Genomic DNA, 21,263 nt, shown 5'->3' on the forward strand with positions numbered 1-21,263 from the left:
ACCCTGAACTATTGTGTCATTGATTATGATGAAAAGGAATAAGATAAATTGCTCGCTCTCTTAGAAGACTGCTTTAATTAGAATTATAAATAAAAGGCAAAATGCTTCTATTTAATTAAAAAATATGAAACATTCATCCTAATCATCCCGAAGCGTTAATTCGCGATTATTAACCTCTAAAAATCCGAATCTAAACTTGGCTTCAATTTAATTTTTAAAATTTTATCTTTCCTTTCACTAAGTATAATTTAAAAATCTTTTCCATATTTCCTTTATCTAAAACAATTAAGGCATTGAAAAGTCTATTTAGCAATCGACAAAAACTAATTAAAACAATTTTAATTGAGAATATCTCCTCTCTGCTCAATTACTCCATAAACTAAATAGTTAAAAGTTCTCAGAAACGAAACTGTCAACTACAAACTTTCATTCCCACAACCCTTCAAGAAATTTGAAATGGGGGGTGGCCAACACTTTGGGGAACAGCAGCCGTCACTCAGTTGACCAATGAGAATCCGTTCCGGCATGTACTAACAGTGAAACCTAGGAAAGTAAATAGCTGTAATGTGGAAGGTAAGAAAAAGAGGCGTGTCTTTCGAAATGGCGTTTTGGCGCTTTAAGGGGCGTGGTCGTCTCCGGTGTGGCGCTCTTCTGGGCAATTAGGCCGCCAAAATCGCACTTGCCGGAAAAATGGGGGACGGGGAAACGGCGTTTGGATAGTTTCGATCCATTGACAATTTCCACCCCAACTTGTAAACGGTGAGGAGATTACGTATTAGCGGTAAATTAGGTGTGAGCAACACGCTTCGCTTTCAGAGATCATAACGAGTTCAAAGGGGTCGCCGCGGGTGTTAGCGTTCCAAGTGTATTTTGTTTCCGGAATTTTGCTTGGTTTCTGTTTCAGGAAAGGAATTTTCCGCACAACTTTTGTTTTTGTTCTTGAAATTTATTGAGGAAATGAAGTGATTTTTGGAGAAGGTGAGTTTGTATTTTTATCCATTAAATCTGAGATAATTTTAGAATTAATTTTCATACGTTTTTTTTTTTTTTTTAATTATTATTATTTTGCTCGAAAAAATGAAAGTCGGTATGCTTAAAAATCTTTATTTATTTCTCATAAAGAAATAAATTTTTTTTTAAAGAAGTTTTATTAAAGTGAAAATTAACTTTTGAAAGGAAACAATCTTAGAGAGTTTAACTATTTTACAAGACCATGTTCTTTTTAAATTCGTTAACTTATAATTTATTATTTATATTTCGTCATTTCTTGATAATCAAAATCATTCATATTTCTGTATGAAAATCTTGATAATCAATCATGATAATTATTTCAAAGGAAAAAAAATCAATGAAAAAAAAATCAATGTTTAGACATTTAAATCAAAATGTAAGAAAACCTACCTAAGAATAATACGATTTTTTGTACGATTTTTTATACAAGTTTGATTAATTTAAATTAAGATAGTATTTTAGAAATCTTAAAAGGTGCTTTTTATTAAAAAAAATCAATCATTAAAAACAAATTTATTTTGTTTATAATGAAAGATATTATTTATTTACAGTGAATTATTTTGTTTATAATGAAAGAAAACTTAAATATTATAAAAACTAATTTGTTATTATCTTACTTTATTTATTTATTATTTCCCATTAGATGCACTTTATTTATCTTGTTAATTGTTTGAAAATTAGGAAGTGATTTTTCAATAAAAGAAGAAGAAAATTTTTTAAAGTTTTTTTACTGTTTATTTTTGATAATTTTGATTGAAATAATAGACGACTTGCAAACTTGTATCGAAATAATTGAGAATTTTTTTTTCCTTTTTGGAATAAAATTTTATGCAGAATGCATTGCTGTAATAATTATGTTATTTTGATTACTGCAAACTTTAAAAAAAATTCCGCATTAAATTACGGTAAAAGTGTGAAGAACTAAAAATCTGATATACAATTTCTTATACAGTAATATTTACTGCATAATCAATGTAGTTAAATAAACACTACTGTAAAAAACTACGGTAGAAAATTTCATGGTAAAAATGGATTTTACTCAGGGTGCCAGTACTTTTTACCATAATTTGACCATACTTTTTACCAGACTTTTTGCACATAGTTGGTATAAAATTAATTCTCATCACCAATAAAAGGTAGCTATCTGCATTCTTTATACGTTTTCATGTAAAACATTTAATTAAAAAAAAGGATTTTATGAATTGAAGCACATCTTATAAATTGATTAATCTTATAAATTGATACTGTACAAATCAATGGACACAGAGTTGAAAACTGAGTCCTTTTCAAACAACAATTTAACTCATGGGGTACTTAATTGAATGATTCAGCTTTTTGTGGCATCTTTGGTCATTTTTGATTCATTTCTTCTAAAATAAATTTCGCGTGAGTTGATGTTACATATGCAATTAACGCCTTATTTCATCAATAAAAAATTTATCATATAAACTTCATTAATCCTGTATATTTACCTACTAAAAGTTTTTAAAATAGACTGATGAATGAAACAAAACAATTTATTTAATTCTTCAATATTAAAATAAACAAACAAATAAGTTAATTGTTTCTTTTAACAAAGAAGCACCCGAGAAGGGTACCTACTTGTAGGTAAAAATCTTTACCTGAAATATGGATTTAATTTTTCATTTCTTTCAAGATGTATTTCAAATTTACTATTTTAAAATGATATTAAATATTTCTAGAACTGTTGTAAAACATCAAGATATGGTTAATAATGAAATATAATGAAGTATAACATGATATATAATGAAATATTACATATATATCCTGTTGCTAACATATCGTATATTTTTTCCATTTTGCTATATTTTTCCACAGTTTGTATTTCATTGAATTTAAATTTATAAGCATCTTTCATTTCTTTTAATTCAACTGTCATTTTTGAGCAAATAGATTTAATACAATCCGAGCGCTAGCTCCATCAGAAATCTATGATTAAATATTATATATATTTTTATTTAGCATTTGTTAGTATTTATTTAGCATTTAGTTACTTCACGCTTTATCTATGTTTATTGCTTTCCAATTCTGAACAAAGAAGTAATAAATGCTTACTTTTCTTATATGTCCTCTTATCAATAGCAATATTTTCCACAAAGAATTCGTCCTCACAACTTTTTATCTTATACTTTCTCAAGCTATTGGAAGAAAACTGATTCCTCAATCCAATATGATTCAGTTTATCGGAAACTTATCTCCCGTTTAATTCCCGTTGATTGATTCAAAATGTAGGAAACTGATCTCGCTGTCTAATGATTGAAACAATTTATAGGAAGCTGATCTTACAGTATAATAATTTTGATTCAATTTATAGGCAACTAATCCAGTAATCGAATATTATTGATTCAATTATAGGAAACTGATCTCGCAATCTGGCACGATTGGTCCAATTTATAGGAAGCTAATCGCGCAATCTAATATTGTATATTGATTCAATTTTCAAGAAACTGACTAAGTAATCTAATATTGATTCAATTCGTAGGAAACTAATCATGCTAGTCAATAAGTCATAACAATCAAACCTAATTGAAGACTACTTTTGCGATCATAACGGTTTATAACCCACGGTTAGTAGCCAATGTATTTTACAAGAAAAATTTATGCTTGAGCCTATATTTTAATAGTTATCACAGCTTTACGGGCATAAATCTATTTATACGGTTTGTGATTGGGACACTTTTTGCCGATCACTTACGGCAATATATAGCAATGACATTTTTGAAAATAGTTTAAAAACTAAAATAATAGTGTAAATGTAGAAAATGCTTAATAAGCACGAATAAATAAATTCAAGTAACAGATTATTCGGTTCTATCATCAGTGTCAGGAATGACAAAGAATGAAAAGGAAATATAAAATAAATCTAGTTGCTATAAGAAGTAAGTATGGAAAAAATTAAATTGACCAATGAAGAAATATTAAGCGAGAACATACACAAAGCGAAGTGAAGGATGGTATAGCAAATATGAACGCGTAACAAACGGGGTGAAAAGAAAGAAAGATTTCTACATATTTTGAAAATATCAGCTGTAGGAATGATTGAAAGTTCATTAAATAAACAATTGGTCATTTTTAGACAAAATATGAAACGATTCCCAGAAATCCAGCTCCTGAGTCCAAGAGCCTATTCTGTAGTAAATGATTTGTCTATAACCCTGCATTGCTCATGGATAAGTATTCTACCCTGCTCGTTTAATAACTCATTTCTCTACCTTTTCCTCTCATTATTTCAAAGACAAAAGTGTAGCAAATTCAGTAAGTTTAGTCACGAAAAACTCGTAGTGATGATTAGAATTCATAAAAATATTGCGCCATTCAGGGCACATCATTCCTGTTCATTAAATCTTGTGCTCGTAATTTTTACCAAGTGATTTGATAAAAATTCCCAGTTATTTTTTTCAGCGATAAGATCTTTACTGTTATTGAAATTTTCTAAATTTTCAGAAAATTTCTATCAACTTGTGGATTAAATAGTGAATAATAAGATAAAATAGCCAAGATGGAGATGAAATAGGATAGTGCTGCCATCTGTCAAGGAGCGAAAGAGCTGCATGTTCTTTGTCCGTGATAGCCAATGTTGAGGGAATGCGAGAGAGGCGTTTTTCAGGGCCGGCTGGGTTTAAACCCGGGACCTTTGCATCCGTAGTCTGTTGATTTAACCACCACAAAAGGGGTATATACCCCGAAACTGAGTTATAAAGCTTTATATAATGAACTTATAAATAATTAGCAGTCAATTCTGCTAATTTAGAAGTTCGTTACAATTACCGGCACTTGGCTCTTCTGACAAAGAAGGGAGATCTTAAACTGAATAATTAACTGGTTTTACTGAAATTTCTTAGAGTTGAAGATTATGTAATGATTGTCGCATTTCTTACTATTAATACCTTTATAATTACTATCTTCTTCCATGCCAGCTTTGATTAACATAAACTGTAAAGATAAATTGCATGGCTTGAAAATATCTTCGTAACCATTTTTATTTTTGCCATCATTTACTTTGGCGACTTATCTTTTCTTCTTATACAAAATTTGAACCATCTATTGCATCATTTCTTATCTAACGCAGCCGTTCTCAAGAGTTCCGCGGTGGAGTAAAAAGGGTTCCTAGAGCTTGAACTTTTTTTTTAAACGGTAATGATTTTTAAACCTTCCATTATAATTAGATCCAATCAACAATACGTTATTTATTTAATAACTTGTTTGCTTTTATGAAATTACTTAAAGTAAAATGTTAATAAAAAAGAAATAGTAATTTTCTCTTAAAAAAATTTAATTTTCCTAATAACAGTAGATTGAATAAATTATGAAAAGGCCATACGCTTATTAAAAAAAAAATGCATTAGTGTTCCCAAAGTGATTTTCTAATCAAAATAATAAAATTTGTTAATGAAGATGTTTCCCTCATAACTATTTTTAGCATTTATAGAGGTTTTTTAAAGTTTTTATTTTAAGGAAAACCATAATCCATTTTATTCATTTTCAATTATGTATATACAACGAAATCAATATCAACAAATGTTACATGTTTTATGTTATACGTTTTATATATGTTTTAGGTGGGGTATGTTTTTAATAAGGATATCTTTCAAGATACAACTTACACAGAACTTTAAATAATTTTGATATTTTTTGCTACAATAAAATGTGTTTTAAACTGATGTAATCTTTTCTAATCTATTATTTTTAATCTATTGTTTTCTTTATTTTAATTTTCATATTATGAATTTGGAAACAGCGAACTTGTTCTATGACATAAAACTTTGTTTGTATTTTGGTTTACTAAATAACTTTTTTAAAAAAAAAATTAGCTTTTTTTTTATAACTTAATAAAAATAACTAGTTTAATTAAATAAGGTTTCTAATTTGTTAAATACATTTATAAAAAGTTTTAATGTTCTTTTTCCGTTATCCCTTGTCATTGAAAATGATAATAATACCGGCATTGTAAAATAGAGAACATGACATGACTTCTGAGAAACGTGGAGTAAATATCCAACAGTCTAGTTGTAATAAATGTTTTGAGCTAATAAATGTTTTGAGCATGCTAGCATAAAAACAACGCTCGCCAAGTTACTAACAAATATCGTCAAATTTGTCGCTTCAAATATTCCCCACCATTCATATCATCAAAATTGGGATTTTCAAAAACCGTCGGAACTTGTTGCTATACTATCGAAAAAGGGATCCACAAAATCACGCAGTCTACGATAAATTAGTTACAAATCGAGCGCGTCAAAATTTGATTACTCGTATACGTGATACGAGATTCGTAGTAATTTAGTAAATATATGACATTAAAAATATAGCTATTTTAAATACTCGAAAATTAGTACCAATCGCTGAATTAAAACAGAAAAACCGAGTCTGTTTGCGATGCGATTCAAGCGCCTCAAAAAAGTGATTTCTCTAATTTGCAATTCGTGGATCTGACGACATAAAAAATTATGAGACCATAAAAAAATTACGTGAATTTATGAAAATTTTAAAGTTTAAAGCTTTATATATTTTAAATACTTTCAATATATAATCTTATGCATGTTATTCTTTGGATATATAAGTAGAATAGTTGATATCAAACACCCTAAAATACGCGTAAAACTTGTGTATTGGATAGCTTTAATACTATAGGAAAACTTAGGCGGTACTTTTTGGCCACTAAGTTTGGGCTTGATTGATGCTGTGATCTCTGACCGCTTTGGGCTTCATTGATGGCGTGATCTCTGTAAATGTAGCGTTGCGATAGAGCGCTCGCCTTCCAATGCGGCGAACCTGGTTCGAGTCCCAGTCGATACGAATTCCACATCTGGCTTGCACAGACCACAGTGTGGTTGTGAAATATCTTCAGTGGTAGACGGATCATGGGTTAGAGTCTCCTTGCCGCCAGGCTAACCGTGGGAGGTTCTCCCGTGGTCTTCCTCTCCGTGTAGCGCAAATGCGGGTTAGTTCCATCAAAAAAGTCTTCCACGAAAGCGAATTTCTCCCAATACTCGATCCAGGAGTTCCCTTGTTTTCTGGATCGGGTTCAAAATTACAAGGCTACCGAGTTAAACATTAGTAGTCGTAGACCCATAAAATTGGGTCTGCTGTTCAACGACGATAATAAAAATAAAAAAATAAATAAATGTAGCGTTGCTCTGTAAATTACGTTCTATTTTGCCTTTCTTCACGAAATCTATAAGACTTAGAAACTCGAAATTACGAAGGTATTTAGAAGAAAGTAATACGACGGTATAAAAAAAAAAAATTCCGATACAAAAATTAGTTCAAAATTATAAATTTTTAAACTTGTAATAAAAAAAAGACGTGTTAGTCAATCTACTGTTCGCTGAAATGCAACTACTAAGTTGAACTGCTTAAAGACCAATTTGTATTATAATTTCAACAAGAGCTTTTTTCGAAATTCCTATTGGTTCTAATATTACTGCAAATTTAAGTGCTTTTATATGAATTTCATTTTCAGTTTCTTGCTTTAAATATTTAATGCTTATCAGTTGTTGTTGAAAGCTTATTTTTCCCTTCACGCGATCTTTTCTTAATTATTTTTATTAGCTCGTGCTATAGTAAATGTCCAAAAAAAAAAAAAAAAAAANAAAAAAAAAAAAAAAAAAAAAAAAAAAAAAAAAAAAAAAAAAAAAAAAAAAAAAAACGAGACTGAGAGATGTTGCAGATATAAGTCTCAATATTTAGATTAAAATTAAAAAAATAATGAATGATAAAAAATAAAAACTTAAAAAAGAGTGATGTATTTCTTAAGGTTAAATTTTTTTAAAAGGACAGATGATTATTTTGCAAATCTCGGTAGTTGTCTATTTCGTTACGATTAGCATATTAACGAGATATATTAAAATACAATGTAATTGTATGTTTCGAAAATAAAAAGTTTTATGTTTTTGTAAAAAATATTGACGTTTAAGGGGGATCAAAAAAATGATGAATGAGAAACAATTACGGGGGTTAGAGGGCGAAGAGTGCGCAGGGGGTGGAGCCTCCTAGTAATTTTCAAAATATTGAGTTTTCCTTCTTTTTTCTATGTTCATTTCGATGATATGCTCTCATTGATGCTAATAAATTAAAATATATATCACCGAATCCAAAATTATCCTTGATGAAAATATATATTTTCAAGAATGTAGATTTTAATAAAATTTAAAATATAGAAAATTCTCGCCAGCTTGTCAATAAATTATTTCTTGAGCAGTTAGATAGTATTATAGCATATTAATCCGCCTTATAAGAAACATTACTCATTTTATTATTTGGTTTTCAACTAAAAGTCATGTAATTGGCTACTATTTAATGAGGTCTTTAAATCCTGCAACAAAAAAGAATTTATAAGAAAAATTCATTGAACTTTAAACAACACAAAACATATTTTAAAATCACAAATACTTGATTTATTTGAAAAGGTAATTAATTACTGTTTAAATAATAATACACATATTAAACCCTAATATCTATTTATTTTATTTATCTTCACAATTAAAAAGCTTCGTGTAAACAGCCTAAATGTTGCTATTTGACCATGAAATGCAAAGAGTAAGTAGGATTTTGTTACTCTTGGTAAGTTAAACGACAGGTGAGCCGTTTCAAGGACATTGTTCACTATAAAATGTGTTACAAGAAGAAATCAGTTTGAAACCCGGAGAAAAAAAATAATGACAAAATCACCATACTTGTATGGTAAAGACATTTCCGACGAAAGAAACCACAATTCTAAGAATTAAACCAAAATTTACTGTATTTAAGCCATTCATATGGTAATTTTGCCTTTCACTGTTGTTACAGTTTATCGGAAATTCTACTTTTCTAAATTATAGTTCTTATTACAAAACATTTAATAATAAATACAAATCTCAATAGTAAATGTAACCTAATAAAGGATTTTTATGCCATGTTCTAAAGCATCACGATAAAATTACTAAAATGATCTTCAGAACTATCAAACATTTGACCTTTTATTTGGTAATTTTAACCTCTTGATGTCTTTACCTCTTATCAAACAGAAGGTTAATAATCTGTTTAAACTTCTACGGCTAATTTAAATTGGTAGTTTATTTAAAGAGTTGATAGGGGTTAGATAACTGTTAATTATTTCTTATTCTAATATAATTTCCCCTAGCATAACAAGGGTAAATAGGAAAAGAGTGATAGAAAAGTCATTATCAAAGCTCTTCGGTAAAAAATACCTTTGATTTCTTTTTTGTCCATATTATGATAATTTTAACCATATTTTTTTTTCTCAGTGAATGTTTTAAAAGATTTCGCGAAATAATGACGAAGAAAAAACAATGGGTACAAGAAAAAGTCCATTGAATAGAGATTTCACCTCGCTATGAAAAAGATATTTCAAGAAATAATTATCCTAATGTTCTTGGCTCTTAGAAAAAGTTCACAATATAGAGAAATTCGCAAAATAGAAGTCCGTTCGTTAGAAGTCCGACTTTTCATGAATCTCTACAGAACCATAAAAATATGAAAAAATCCCAATTTTTTAATAAGTGGAACATTTGCATAATTAGTGCTAGTGTTCCAATTATTAAAAGAAATAATAATACATAATAGCACTTGCATTGGATGTATGACACTTCTATACTGTCGTGCAATTGAAATTTCAATATTCAGTGAATTCCAAGAAAGATATCGAGAGAAACGACTTAACATCTAGTTTTCTTGCTATTTGAACACTATCGATTCAAAGTATTTCAAATTTGTTATACACCTCCCTTGGTGTTACATTAATACTATTGGGAAGAAAAAAAATTGCTAATCTGCTATACTTAAATAGTTTTAAACAAATTAGGAGCTACGACCGATTATACTTCGGCGCAGCTTATTACAAATTAAAAATCAACGTGACTGACACATATTTCACCTCTTTATGAGTGGCACATGCGCTGCAGGTTATTGCAATGACGTGATAATAATCTTTTTTCTTTTTTTTTCCTTTTTAAGATTTCAATATTTTCACGAATTTTTTTATATGTTTCTTGTATTTATTTCCATTATTTCCTTTGCATTTTTATGATTTGTATCTTGAAGCTACCAAAAATGAATAAATGAAAAGGTAAAACGGAATTATGGTTAAAAAAATATTTCATTCAATGCTGCATATATTTTTATAAAGTTACTTAATCAGTGACAAATTAAATCTTTGGATGTTTCAGATGCTTTTAAATTGTTCGAAAATAGCAAATGCGGTTCAAGAATTAAACTTCCAAGAATTTTTTATAAGATGTTTCCTTTTTTTGTCTTTCATTTGTGTAAATGGTGTTTCTTGCAGAAGATCTTGTAGCGTATCTACCACTACAAAATTACAACTACAATTCACTAGTATATAAGACATGTTAACTCGACTCTATGTCGGGGTACCTTTTCATAGATGACGGTTGACATGGTCTGTAACTCCACCCCCATAATTCAATAAAATTAAACAAAATTTTTGGAGCTGTTTAAAATTAATTACAAAATTATTGCTTTAAATGTTTAGAAGAATTTCTTTAAAATTACGCAAGATATGAGCACTTAAAGTAGTTCTTTTGTAATACGCATGCACAGAAAAATAAATATAATCTTTATATTGTAGCATACCTTTTACCTGCTTTGTTACTCTTTCTTCCTTTTCTTTTCTTTTCAATTTCTAACCTTTTTTGTTGGTTTTTATTAATTTTACGAGTAAATGTTTGAATAAAGGATCTAAAATTCTTGTGGCTCCAAACACTAAAACTTATAATAGTGTATGTTAGGAAATTCTCCTAACTATTTGTTTCAAATGTAATTTCTAAATAGTATTGAAATACTATAAAACAGTTAGTTTTCAAAAAAAGCAACGAACGTCGTTGAACAATTCATATTTGGTGCGACTAATGACGATTAAGAAATACCCCGAGCCATGTCAGCATTTCTCATGTTATTATCACGTTTTGTAAATAATGATAAATATACTCGGTTGTTATTTAAATTTTTTTTAAGTATACATTTGAGTACAATCGCAATTACCATGATGATGTTTAAGTGCATTTATTCTAAGACGATATTATCGCACATTGAGGGGAAAAAGTATGCTTAAATAGACCAGCGTCCTCAGAAAACTGAAAAAACTGGTGGCCAAATTTCTAAAAGAAAATTCCAAAATTCACCTTTTATACTTTAAAAAGTTATTCTCCGATTATACTTTAAAAAGAATCTCCGTGACGGATCTCCTTTCACAGAATATTAAATTGAAAAGGTAAGGCAGTGAGTTGCCAAATATCTGTATAAAAATTTTAGTACCAGTGTTTTAATATTTGGAGGGCTCTGATCAGCGTAAGTATGGGCAAACCTACCAGGATATGGTTAAGTTTACCGTGCATTTCGGTTCTAGGGAAATACCGAAAAGCACGGTAATTTTTACAGTAGCACTTTAGTAGTGATTTTTAGTAAAATTATTAGTAAAACATTTATTTGTAATCATGGTGTTAGGTTGTAAATTTGGATAATTATTACCTGAAACGTAATTCTACCGAAAAAATTGGTAATTTTAACAGTTATGGTACTTGGGATAATTCAAAATTGTTCTTTTTGATAACCACTTTTTTTATTTAGCAAGAGCTTGTTAACGCTGTTTTTGGTTAAACTGACCAGCGTCGTCAAGAAACTAATAGTAAAATACATCATAATAAACAATATGACTTAGAGCAGTAAACTCTTCGATATGGTAAAAGTTCTTTTTTGGCAAAGTTAAGAAGAATACCAACTATTTCTTGTAAATTTTTCCTGAATCTGTAGTCGTATTTTTCGGGTGACTCTGTAGGACCCAAAAACACAACTCCAGAGTTGAAATTTCTGATGGAGAGTAATTATGGTTTATGAATTTAACACTATTTATTTTTTTCGAAATTACAATTCGTTCGAAAATTATTGCTGTTTTAACACTTTTTGTACGAATTTTTCTCACTTCTTTTGCTTCATGTTACATTTATGTTACAGCAGAAAATTATCCAAGGAGTACAAAGGATTAAAAATTAAGATTCAATTATTATTTCGTGAATTATTAAACCTATAGCCGGCTGAAATGCAACAGCAGAGTTGAAATTCGACGATCTGAAATCAGAGATATATTTATTTATAAACTTAACAAGAGTTTTTTTCGTAATTCCAATTTATTCATAATGGCTTTTTAACGACTTTTTATGCTTTAATTTCTGACTATTTATCCATTGTTGTAAAAAAAAATATTTTTTGTCCATCGAGATCTTTTCATAAACCCGCTCTTGACTTGATATCAAAAATTAATCAATAAATGAAATAAAAAAATGAGACTGCGAGAGATTAGATGTTACCAGATATGAATATAGGCTATATATTGCCAAATATAAACATACAGTGGTGGCCAAAAGTGTGGACATTTTTTGAAAGTTTCATGTTTTTCAACTTTGTGTGCTTGTAAAATATATTAATTTTCACTTAAATACAAACGTTTACATATCAAATTGAAGGTAATTTAATGTAGAATTTATTAATAAATACAGTATTACAATATCTGTATTACAAAAAAAGTTATGCAACTAATAGTAAGATCTATCTTAGATTTGCATTTTTTTTTTAAATGATACTTACACAATCAATACTTAGTAGGATAACCCTTATTTTTAAAGACAGCTTCACAGCGTCTTTTCATCGAGTGAACGAGTGTTTNAGATAGATAGATAGATAGATAGATAGATAGATAGATAGATAGATAGATAGATAGATAGATAGATAGATAGATAGATAGATAGATAGATAGATAGATAGATAGATAGATAGATAGATAGATAGATAGATAGATAGATAGATAGATAGATAGATAGATAGATAGATAGATAGATAGATAGATAGATAGATAGATAGATAGATAGATAGATAGATAGATAGATAGATAGATAGATAGATAGATAGATAGATAGATAGATAGATAGATAGATAGATAGATAGATAGATAGATAGATAGATAGATAGATAGATAGATAGATAGATAGATAGATAGATAGATAGATAGATAGATAGATAGATAGATAGATAGATAGATAGATAGATAGATAGATAGATAGATAGATAGATAGATAGATAGATAGATAGATAGATAGATAGATAGATAGATAGATAGATAGATAGATAGATAGATAGATAGATAGATAGATAGATAGATAGATAGATAGATAGATAGATAGATAGATAGATAGATAGATAGATAGATAGATAGATAGATAGATAGATAGATAGATAGATAGATAGATAGATAGATAGATAGATAGATAGATAGATAGATAGATAGATAGATAGATAGATAGATAGATAGATAGATAGATAGATAGATAGATAGATAGATAGATAGATAGATAGATAGATAGATAGATAGATAGATAGATAGATAGATAGATAGATAGATAGATAGATAGATAGATAGATAGATAGATAGATAGATAGATAGATAGATAGATAGATAGATAGATAGATAGATAGATAGATAGATAGATAGATAGATAGATAGATAGATAGATAGATAGATAGATAGATAGATAGATAGATAGATAGATAGATAGATAGATAGATAGATAGATAGATAGATAGATAGATAGATAGATAGATAGATAGATAGATAGATAGATAGATAGATAGATAGATAGATAGATAGATAGATAGATAGATAGATAGATAGATAGATAGATAGATAGATAGATAGATAGATAGATAGATAGATAGATAGATAGATAGATAGATAGATAGATAGATAGATAGATAGATAGATAGATAGATAGATAGATAGATAGATAGATAGATAGATAGATAGATAGATAGATAGATAGATAGATAGATAGATAGATAGATAGATAGATAGATAGATAGATAGATAGATAGATAGATAGATAGATAGATAGATAGATAGATAGATAGATAGATATAGATAGATAGATAGATATATATAGGCTTATTTAATTAAAGCAATAAATTAAAACTATATAGCCCAACGTTGACAGCACGATATTTCCTCCATTCAACATATGTCCTACACTTCCCAATTTGTGACCCTGAACTATTAGAATATGATATTCTCATTCACGTATAGATGGCAGCACAACAAAGCTACTTACTACAAAAGAATCTAGTATTTTTATGCTAGTTTTAAATAGTTAAAAACCGTATACTTTTGTATTCATGGATTTTTTTTTTACCATACTAGTTGCAAACGGTTTCAAGCAGCAAAAGTAAAAAGTAATCTTTGCAGTTAACTTTACAGTTAATTGGATGGACAGATGACTGTTATTTTACTGTAATTTTGGAATGACAATTACAACAGTTTTGGAATGACAGTTCCAACGTTAAAGGCGAATGGGTGTTTGAATAATAAATTTACTTTAAAAATAAATTGATTTTGCATAACAAAAGTGCTTATTCGTCTCGGTATCTTTTCAAAAGGGATATTACGCTAATAAACATTTTCTTTTCCGTACTAATCAAAACAACCTTTCTGTTGACAAAATCACTATTTTTGTTCACACAGATTTCTGGCCAATTCTTCACATCAGGTAAAAGTTTGGAAATCCCATCCAAATTCAAACCAAAGTGAAAAAAGGAGTTAAAAATTACCTTAATTTAAGAAATAAGCTAAATGAATTCATCCCTACCCCAAAAATATTTTAACAGAACAGTGCTGGAGAATACAGCCCTATAAAGGATTAAAAAGGTTTACTAGTTGCTAAAAAATAACAAAACATTAAACTGCAGTTTTATTTAATAAAAGAAACAACCGATATCAACTGAATTTTCATCGAAATTTCAGACTATTACAAAGTAAGAATTATGCAAAGCATAAGTAACAATTAACTAACAGAAACTCATTAAACTAACCATAGCACTGATAACAAAAGCACTTACAACAGTGAGGAAACTGTTCAAAAAATAACATGAGCGATTCCTATTCAAAATTACAAAAAAAGTAAAAAAAATGTTTCTATAGGACTTCTCAATATTTTTTTATTCTATTTTATTTTAGAGTCATAGCTTTCGAATTCAAAGTTATCAAAACAAATAAAAATAAAAATCAAATGCATTGGTGCACACTTACATGTGAGCATGTGTTTTGGATTGTCGGCAGCAAGTAAGGCGACAATTCTTAATTACCCATCATCCTATAGAACTAGAATCTTTTTGACTGTCATTTTCGAATTGACAATTCTTGTAAGTAATTCTCGCCTACTTATCTTCATTAAGTTAAGAATTTAAGTAAAAGTACTTGTTTCTGTGAATAATATCTCATTATTAATTAATATTCTCAGTGCTCTTTTAAATACGCCAAAGAAAATACTTCAAAGTATTTTTTCATTCAATTTGGCCATATTAAGAGCTATTATGTACGTAATTATTAATGACCTATTTTTAAAGAAAACAAATACACATTGTCAAGAAAGCTACTAGCTAGCTAATATGAGAATTTGTTGCTAGTTTAAATCTTAATTTTTCCCAGAAATTAACAAAAAAATGATTGAAAATTGTAGAATTTCTAGCATTGTTTGTTCGAGTTAAAACACAATTTTGTTAGTTAGAATTTCATTTTATATGATTTTTTTTTGTCATATGACAATCATAACTATATTTCGATCATAACGAAAATCTTTTAAAATAACAAATTTATATTATGCTCAGTATTCTATTTGGCTGCTGCAATGGAGTGTGAAAATATCAGTAACTAACAAATCAAACACACTTCTGTACTGCTGTAAGAATGCACTTTAATACAAAATCCCTCTATTTACGCTTTTACCTCAATTTGCGCTATTAGTTTCATATTTTGCAATCTGGCAATCTTGTTATGAAAATATTTTAAATCATTCTTGAAAAATTTCTCGTTCATGTAAGTTCGCTACTGGCTTTAAAGATTTCCTTTCATGTTTTGTTCTGCTTTTTCTTTATATTTTCTTTTCTGTTTTTACGTGATAATTTTACTTAATGCGTTCTATTTTATTTGTTGTTAATTATTTTGAGTGGTTCTCACACTATTGTATTGATATAATTTGCTTTGGCTGTATTGAAGCAATATTAGAAAGCACTCTTTTTTACGGATACAATCGTGTGAGCTGATGAAAAGATTTTATCTTTTATTTTCCGGATTTTTATTAATTTTTTTTGATGTTTTTCTTCCGGTTTCTTGTTATTTTTTTCATTGTTCTGTAATTTTTTCCATGTTTTCTCTTCGTTTTGAAGTAAATTTATTTGTCTACTAAATTTCAAAAAAAAGAAGAAAAAAAAATTAAAATTTTAATGCAATTGAATCAATGCATGCAATTAAATATTTCGTTTTAACTCACATTAAGGGTCACGTGATTTATTTTTCCAGAAGATAAACGATTAACAATGGTTGGAGTTAAAGATATTTTCCCATCATACTCGCCATGCATTTTTCCATACATATCTTTGCGATTTCTCGAGTTTACGATTTGAAACAGATATGGAAAGATTATAGAATCCGCGCAGCAAAACAAATCAAGAATCCAAAACTAAAGCGGCTGTGAAGAAAATAATGTCCCTTTTATAAAAGGTAGAGAAACATCAGAATTTTCAGACTCATTTTGTAATGGGAAGAGAAAATTTAAGAAAAAATATATTTCTGTTAAAAAAAGTGGCTCATTTTCAGGATTTGTAGCATTCAAAAAATAATGAGTAGTCCCAAAAAGTAGCGAGGACATTTGTAGCCTGATCTGGCGCCTTGTCTTGGCAGTTGGCGTGATAAAGTAGCATTATGGGATAATTTCCTCTTTTATTTTATTCTTATTTCAAGTCTATGGCCAGTTTATCTATTTTGTTTCAATTATAGTTTAGATTGTATTGGTATATTCTAATTTTTTTTTTAAAATTAGTTTTGAAGCTTTCTCTTTCGGTTTTAATTTTCTTTGTTAAAAGTGATTTATTTCGCTTAATCACAGCTGATGAAAAGTTAACAATCTTCTAGTTTATATTTTCGCTTTATTATCCTTATTAATAGTATACCATTTTACTCTATTTGATTATATTGCACTTAAAACCAACTTGTTAGTTTTTATTTCGTTTTCAATCATTAACTGCTAAGAATTTCGTTATCTATTTATTATGTTAAATAGTCGTAATTCAAAATAGTGATTAATTATTTAGTTTATTTAAGTATTTATTTTGCCTATAATTATAGTTTTTAATAGTTTATATCATGGTGCGTAGCTTTTTTAAAAAGTGCTTATTTTCGATTTTCGTTTCTTAAAAGCCCTTAAAGGTGCTTTTTTCACTGGGTGTTTTTAAAAAGTACTTTATTTTTTTTTCTTTCGAAAAGGAGTTTTTTTTTCTTTACTATGCCTATTTGCGCCATGTTTTATGCAAAAGCGTGCTTTTCACATTGTTCCATTCAGCGTTTTCACAATTCATTCCACCACAATCCATTTCGGCGTACCGTCGGTCTGTAGCGTATGAAAGCGCTAATCATTTTACAGTTTTGAAGAAATAATTGTGAGTCCGCATGTGCGTATAGTGAGCTGGATTCGATGAGATTCTTGCTCACTCGTGTGCAATTCTGTTGCATTTTGCAAGATTTTCTCAATTTCAGGCTTCATATTCCACCCTCTGATATCGAACTGAAAAATCTCTTGATCATTTTACAATAGCTAATAAAATCAAAAAAAAGAGTTCTTTGTCAGAATTAAGTTATTTTATCTTGATCATGTAAAGTCTTAGAAAATTATTTTGCATTTTGTAAATGTATATAGTGCTTAAAAAAATATTTTGAGTTCTTATTTTTTGCTGAAAAATTTGGCTACGCCACCTGAAGAATATTTAAAAAAAATTTTCGTTTCACTCAAACTAATTAGAATTATTTTAGTTTATTTAGAGTATTTTGTTTTACTTCATTTTCACTTACTAAACAGTTGTCGGAGACACGACATGGTTTATGTATGAAATTGTCGGACAAAAAAGCCTTAAAATTATATTAATTGTTTTTTCTTGTACCAAAGCTTTTTAAATTTAAGATTCAAATTTCCACTTAGATTTCACTTACAGTTTGAATTAAAGCAACTTGCTATAATAATGCTTTTAATTTCTATTTTGTTTTCAATTTCGATAGTTAAGATTGCAGAAATTTATTACCTTTGATCATTGTTTATTTAAAGCGAGGCTCTTTTGGAATTTTGTTTTCATACCTGGTAATTAAGATTGTATTTAGTTATTCTATTTGAGGATGAGTAGAAATTCGAAAATGGTAGTTTATGATTAGTTTGACTTAAATATATTCTTAATTTAAAATGTAGTTAATTTACATTTCTCTTTCGGTTTAGTAAACTTTTAATATTAATTTCAGGCAGTTTCACATCATAAAGTAAAAAATATTGCAATTATTTTTTTTATCGATTATATTTTATTATATCGTTTTCATTTCTAATAATTAAAATTATACTTAATTGTTCCATTTGCTAATAGTTGAGTTTGTATTTGCAAGTTTAAATAATTATTTTCGATTTAAATTCAATTAATTCTAATTATAAAAAATAGTATAAGGACTTTTGGAACTTAAAAAGCATTTTAAATTTTTTACATTTCATTTTATAAAAGCATAAATTGTTATTATAAATATAAAATTATAGTTATAAAAGTACAAATGCATGTTTATGGGCTTAAATCGCAAAACATGAGATTATATATATTAAATTACGCTTATCTTATTCTGATTATCTGGTACTCGAATATCTTCGGGAACAAAATTTTTAATTTGAAAATTTTTTTATTTTTATTTTTGAGTGTATTATACACTAGAACATGATATAATTAAAAAAAATGTGTAAAAATTTAAAGAAAAAACATAAAAGGAAAAAACCACACTTATCAATTTAATAACCAAAATGTATGTTTTTTTTAAAATCATAACTATTTAAAAAGAATCCCATACAGTTTTAGAAAAAGAATACAAGCTCATAATTTATATAGATATATAAAAGCTATTTTAAAGGTAGTGGTCTGGTTTTTCAAAAAGTAAAAAAATAAAGTTAATCCTGATTTAAGCTCAAAAACATTGTTTATCCTTATAAACCAACTTTTTTTCTTTTTCTATTATTATTATTATTATTATTAGGAAAAAAGTGGTATAATATTTAACTTGAACACATTATTACTTTTGTTTTAAATATTTGGCTCATATTTTAAACTTTACTAAGTGTTTATGGTTTTTAATAACATTCACCATTTTGAAAATTTTCCCACATATCATTAACCAAAAAAAAAAAAAANAAAAAAAAAAAAAAAACGACTTAATATGTAAAAAAAAAAATCATTTTTTTAAATCTTAATACATATAAAGCTATTTAAGCAATCTAAGCTTTTTAAATATATATAATCTGGATATTTTCTTTCCTCCAGTACTTTAGAATGACGTCAGGAACTTATTTCCAACAAGTGGCCAAACTCGCAACCATGGATCTCAAACTCCAGGAAGATGACATTTCTACAGAAAAGCAATTAGAATCCTTAAGTAGTCATTCGCCACAACCACAGCACATCAGCAACAAGTTTTCCATCGATGACATCCTTTCCGGCAGCACAGGCAACAACAACCGCACCAATATACCCAATTTACCAACATCAGCCATTCTTCTTCGAGCGGCTGCCAGAGCCAATCGCATGAAAGAAGATACAAATTTACCATTTCCTAGACCACCAGTATGCGTGAGACCCACACCTGTAGCTTTTCATCCGAATCCTCTTTATCCCACCAGGACTGATGGAGCATCATTGACATTGAGTTATTTGGCTCCTGCTTTGGGATTAGAGTCTGGACCTCATCTTCAGCATCACACGCAAGGCGATGTTGCTCCTCATCATCCTGTTGGATCATCCTTTCCCAACTATGCTGTCACAACGGCTGCTTCAGCTCTTAGTAACTACGGCACATGGCTAGGTAGACCTCCATTTTTCACCTTATCAGGTAAGGGCTTGTATATTTTCACTAATTTTAAATGATATTTGAGATTCAGGTAAATGATAGACATAATCAACGAGGATATATATAATAAACATGAATGAGAAATAATAAACATACAAGGTTATATATTGACTCTCCTTAAATTTTGGGAGAGTCAGTATCCATAAAAATTAATTTATAAAAAATTAGATAATCTCCCATATTTTAGGGAGACTTTCTAATCTTTAAGCCATTTCTCAATTTCTGGGAATACTTTCGTATCATGATCTGCTGCGCCAACTCAATACCTCTACAATTGTGACGAAGCCAAATAGCTTTTAAACTTGTAAGTTTAAAAGCTATTTGGCGCCTCGAGTTTGCAATTTTAAATAAAGAAAACGAAAAAAAAAAAANCAAATTAAAAGGAAAAAAAAAACGTGTAGAGGTTCGCCCTGAGTTGGCTATGAGTTATACCCTTCAACTACCTTTGACCCCCTTCTGTGTTTCTCCCCACCCCCTTTAAGTTTCCTGCCGGTTGCTTTTTAACGCGTATAAGTTGAACAGTAACGTAATCATTTGTAACTTATGTTTAATTAATTTTAAAAATAATGTTTGATTGATAAACTTCTTTATTTTATGTACCCGTTTTTACTGAGATATTTGGATTTTTAATGGAAGAAAAATGCAATTTTTAAATACATATTAAAAACAAACACTTCATTTAAAATTGAAAACCCTACTAAAAACATATTTAATAGTTAAATAAATGTCAAGTCATTAGCTAGTACTTATTGGTTAGCAATGTGATTTGATAGACAGATCTGTACCCAATACATTTTATGTTGAACGCTTCAATTGACCCAAAACCTCAAAAGAAAATTATATATCAGTTGGTTATATTTCCAAAAAAGATGCAGTCTTAACAAGCAGCTGTTTTAAAATCACGCTTGAACTTCGTTACACTTTACATTATGTTCCACTAACATTTTATACGCTTAAAATGCTGTTAATATGCTTGTAACAGTTCAAAAATTTATTACACATTTCTTACCATTTCTAAACAATTGCTCTCGTCACACTACTTATTCACTTACTCATAAATAATCAATAGCAGGTGACAACATTTGAAGACCTTAAAACAATTAATTTTCAATACTCACTGCACAAATAGTACTGCCAATATATATTATAAGTATTTACATAACTGTATTTTATTATTAAGATATTTCAAATGTAATTGTCAGTGATAAAAATTTAATTGCAAAAAGTGATACTATTTACGCAACTCTCCTATGTTAAG

At 28.5% G+C, this 21,263-nt stretch overlaps 1 protein-coding gene across 1 annotated transcript in view; it reads left to right on the plus strand.

Moving 5' to 3' along the window:
• The first annotated feature begins 691 nt into the window (after nucleotides 1-691).
• LOC107454353 (uncharacterized) overlaps nucleotides 692-21,263 on the plus strand; it is a 31,500-nt gene continuing 10,928 nt past the window's right edge. The window contains exons 1-2 of the mRNA XM_016071525.3: nucleotides 692-978; nucleotides 19,423-19,987. Coding sequence (XP_015927011.1) covers nucleotides 19,432-19,987 — 556 coding nt within the window. The 5' untranslated portion in view covers nucleotides 692-978; nucleotides 19,423-19,431. The remainder of the gene's footprint in view (nucleotides 979-19,422; nucleotides 19,988-21,263) is intronic.

This window comes from Parasteatoda tepidariorum, chromosome 3, assembly GCF_043381705.1.
Source record: "Parasteatoda tepidariorum isolate YZ-2023 chromosome 3, CAS_Ptep_4.0, whole genome shotgun sequence".
In the NCBI taxonomy this organism is placed as follows: domain Eukaryota; kingdom Metazoa; phylum Arthropoda; class Arachnida; order Araneae; family Theridiidae; genus Parasteatoda; species Parasteatoda tepidariorum.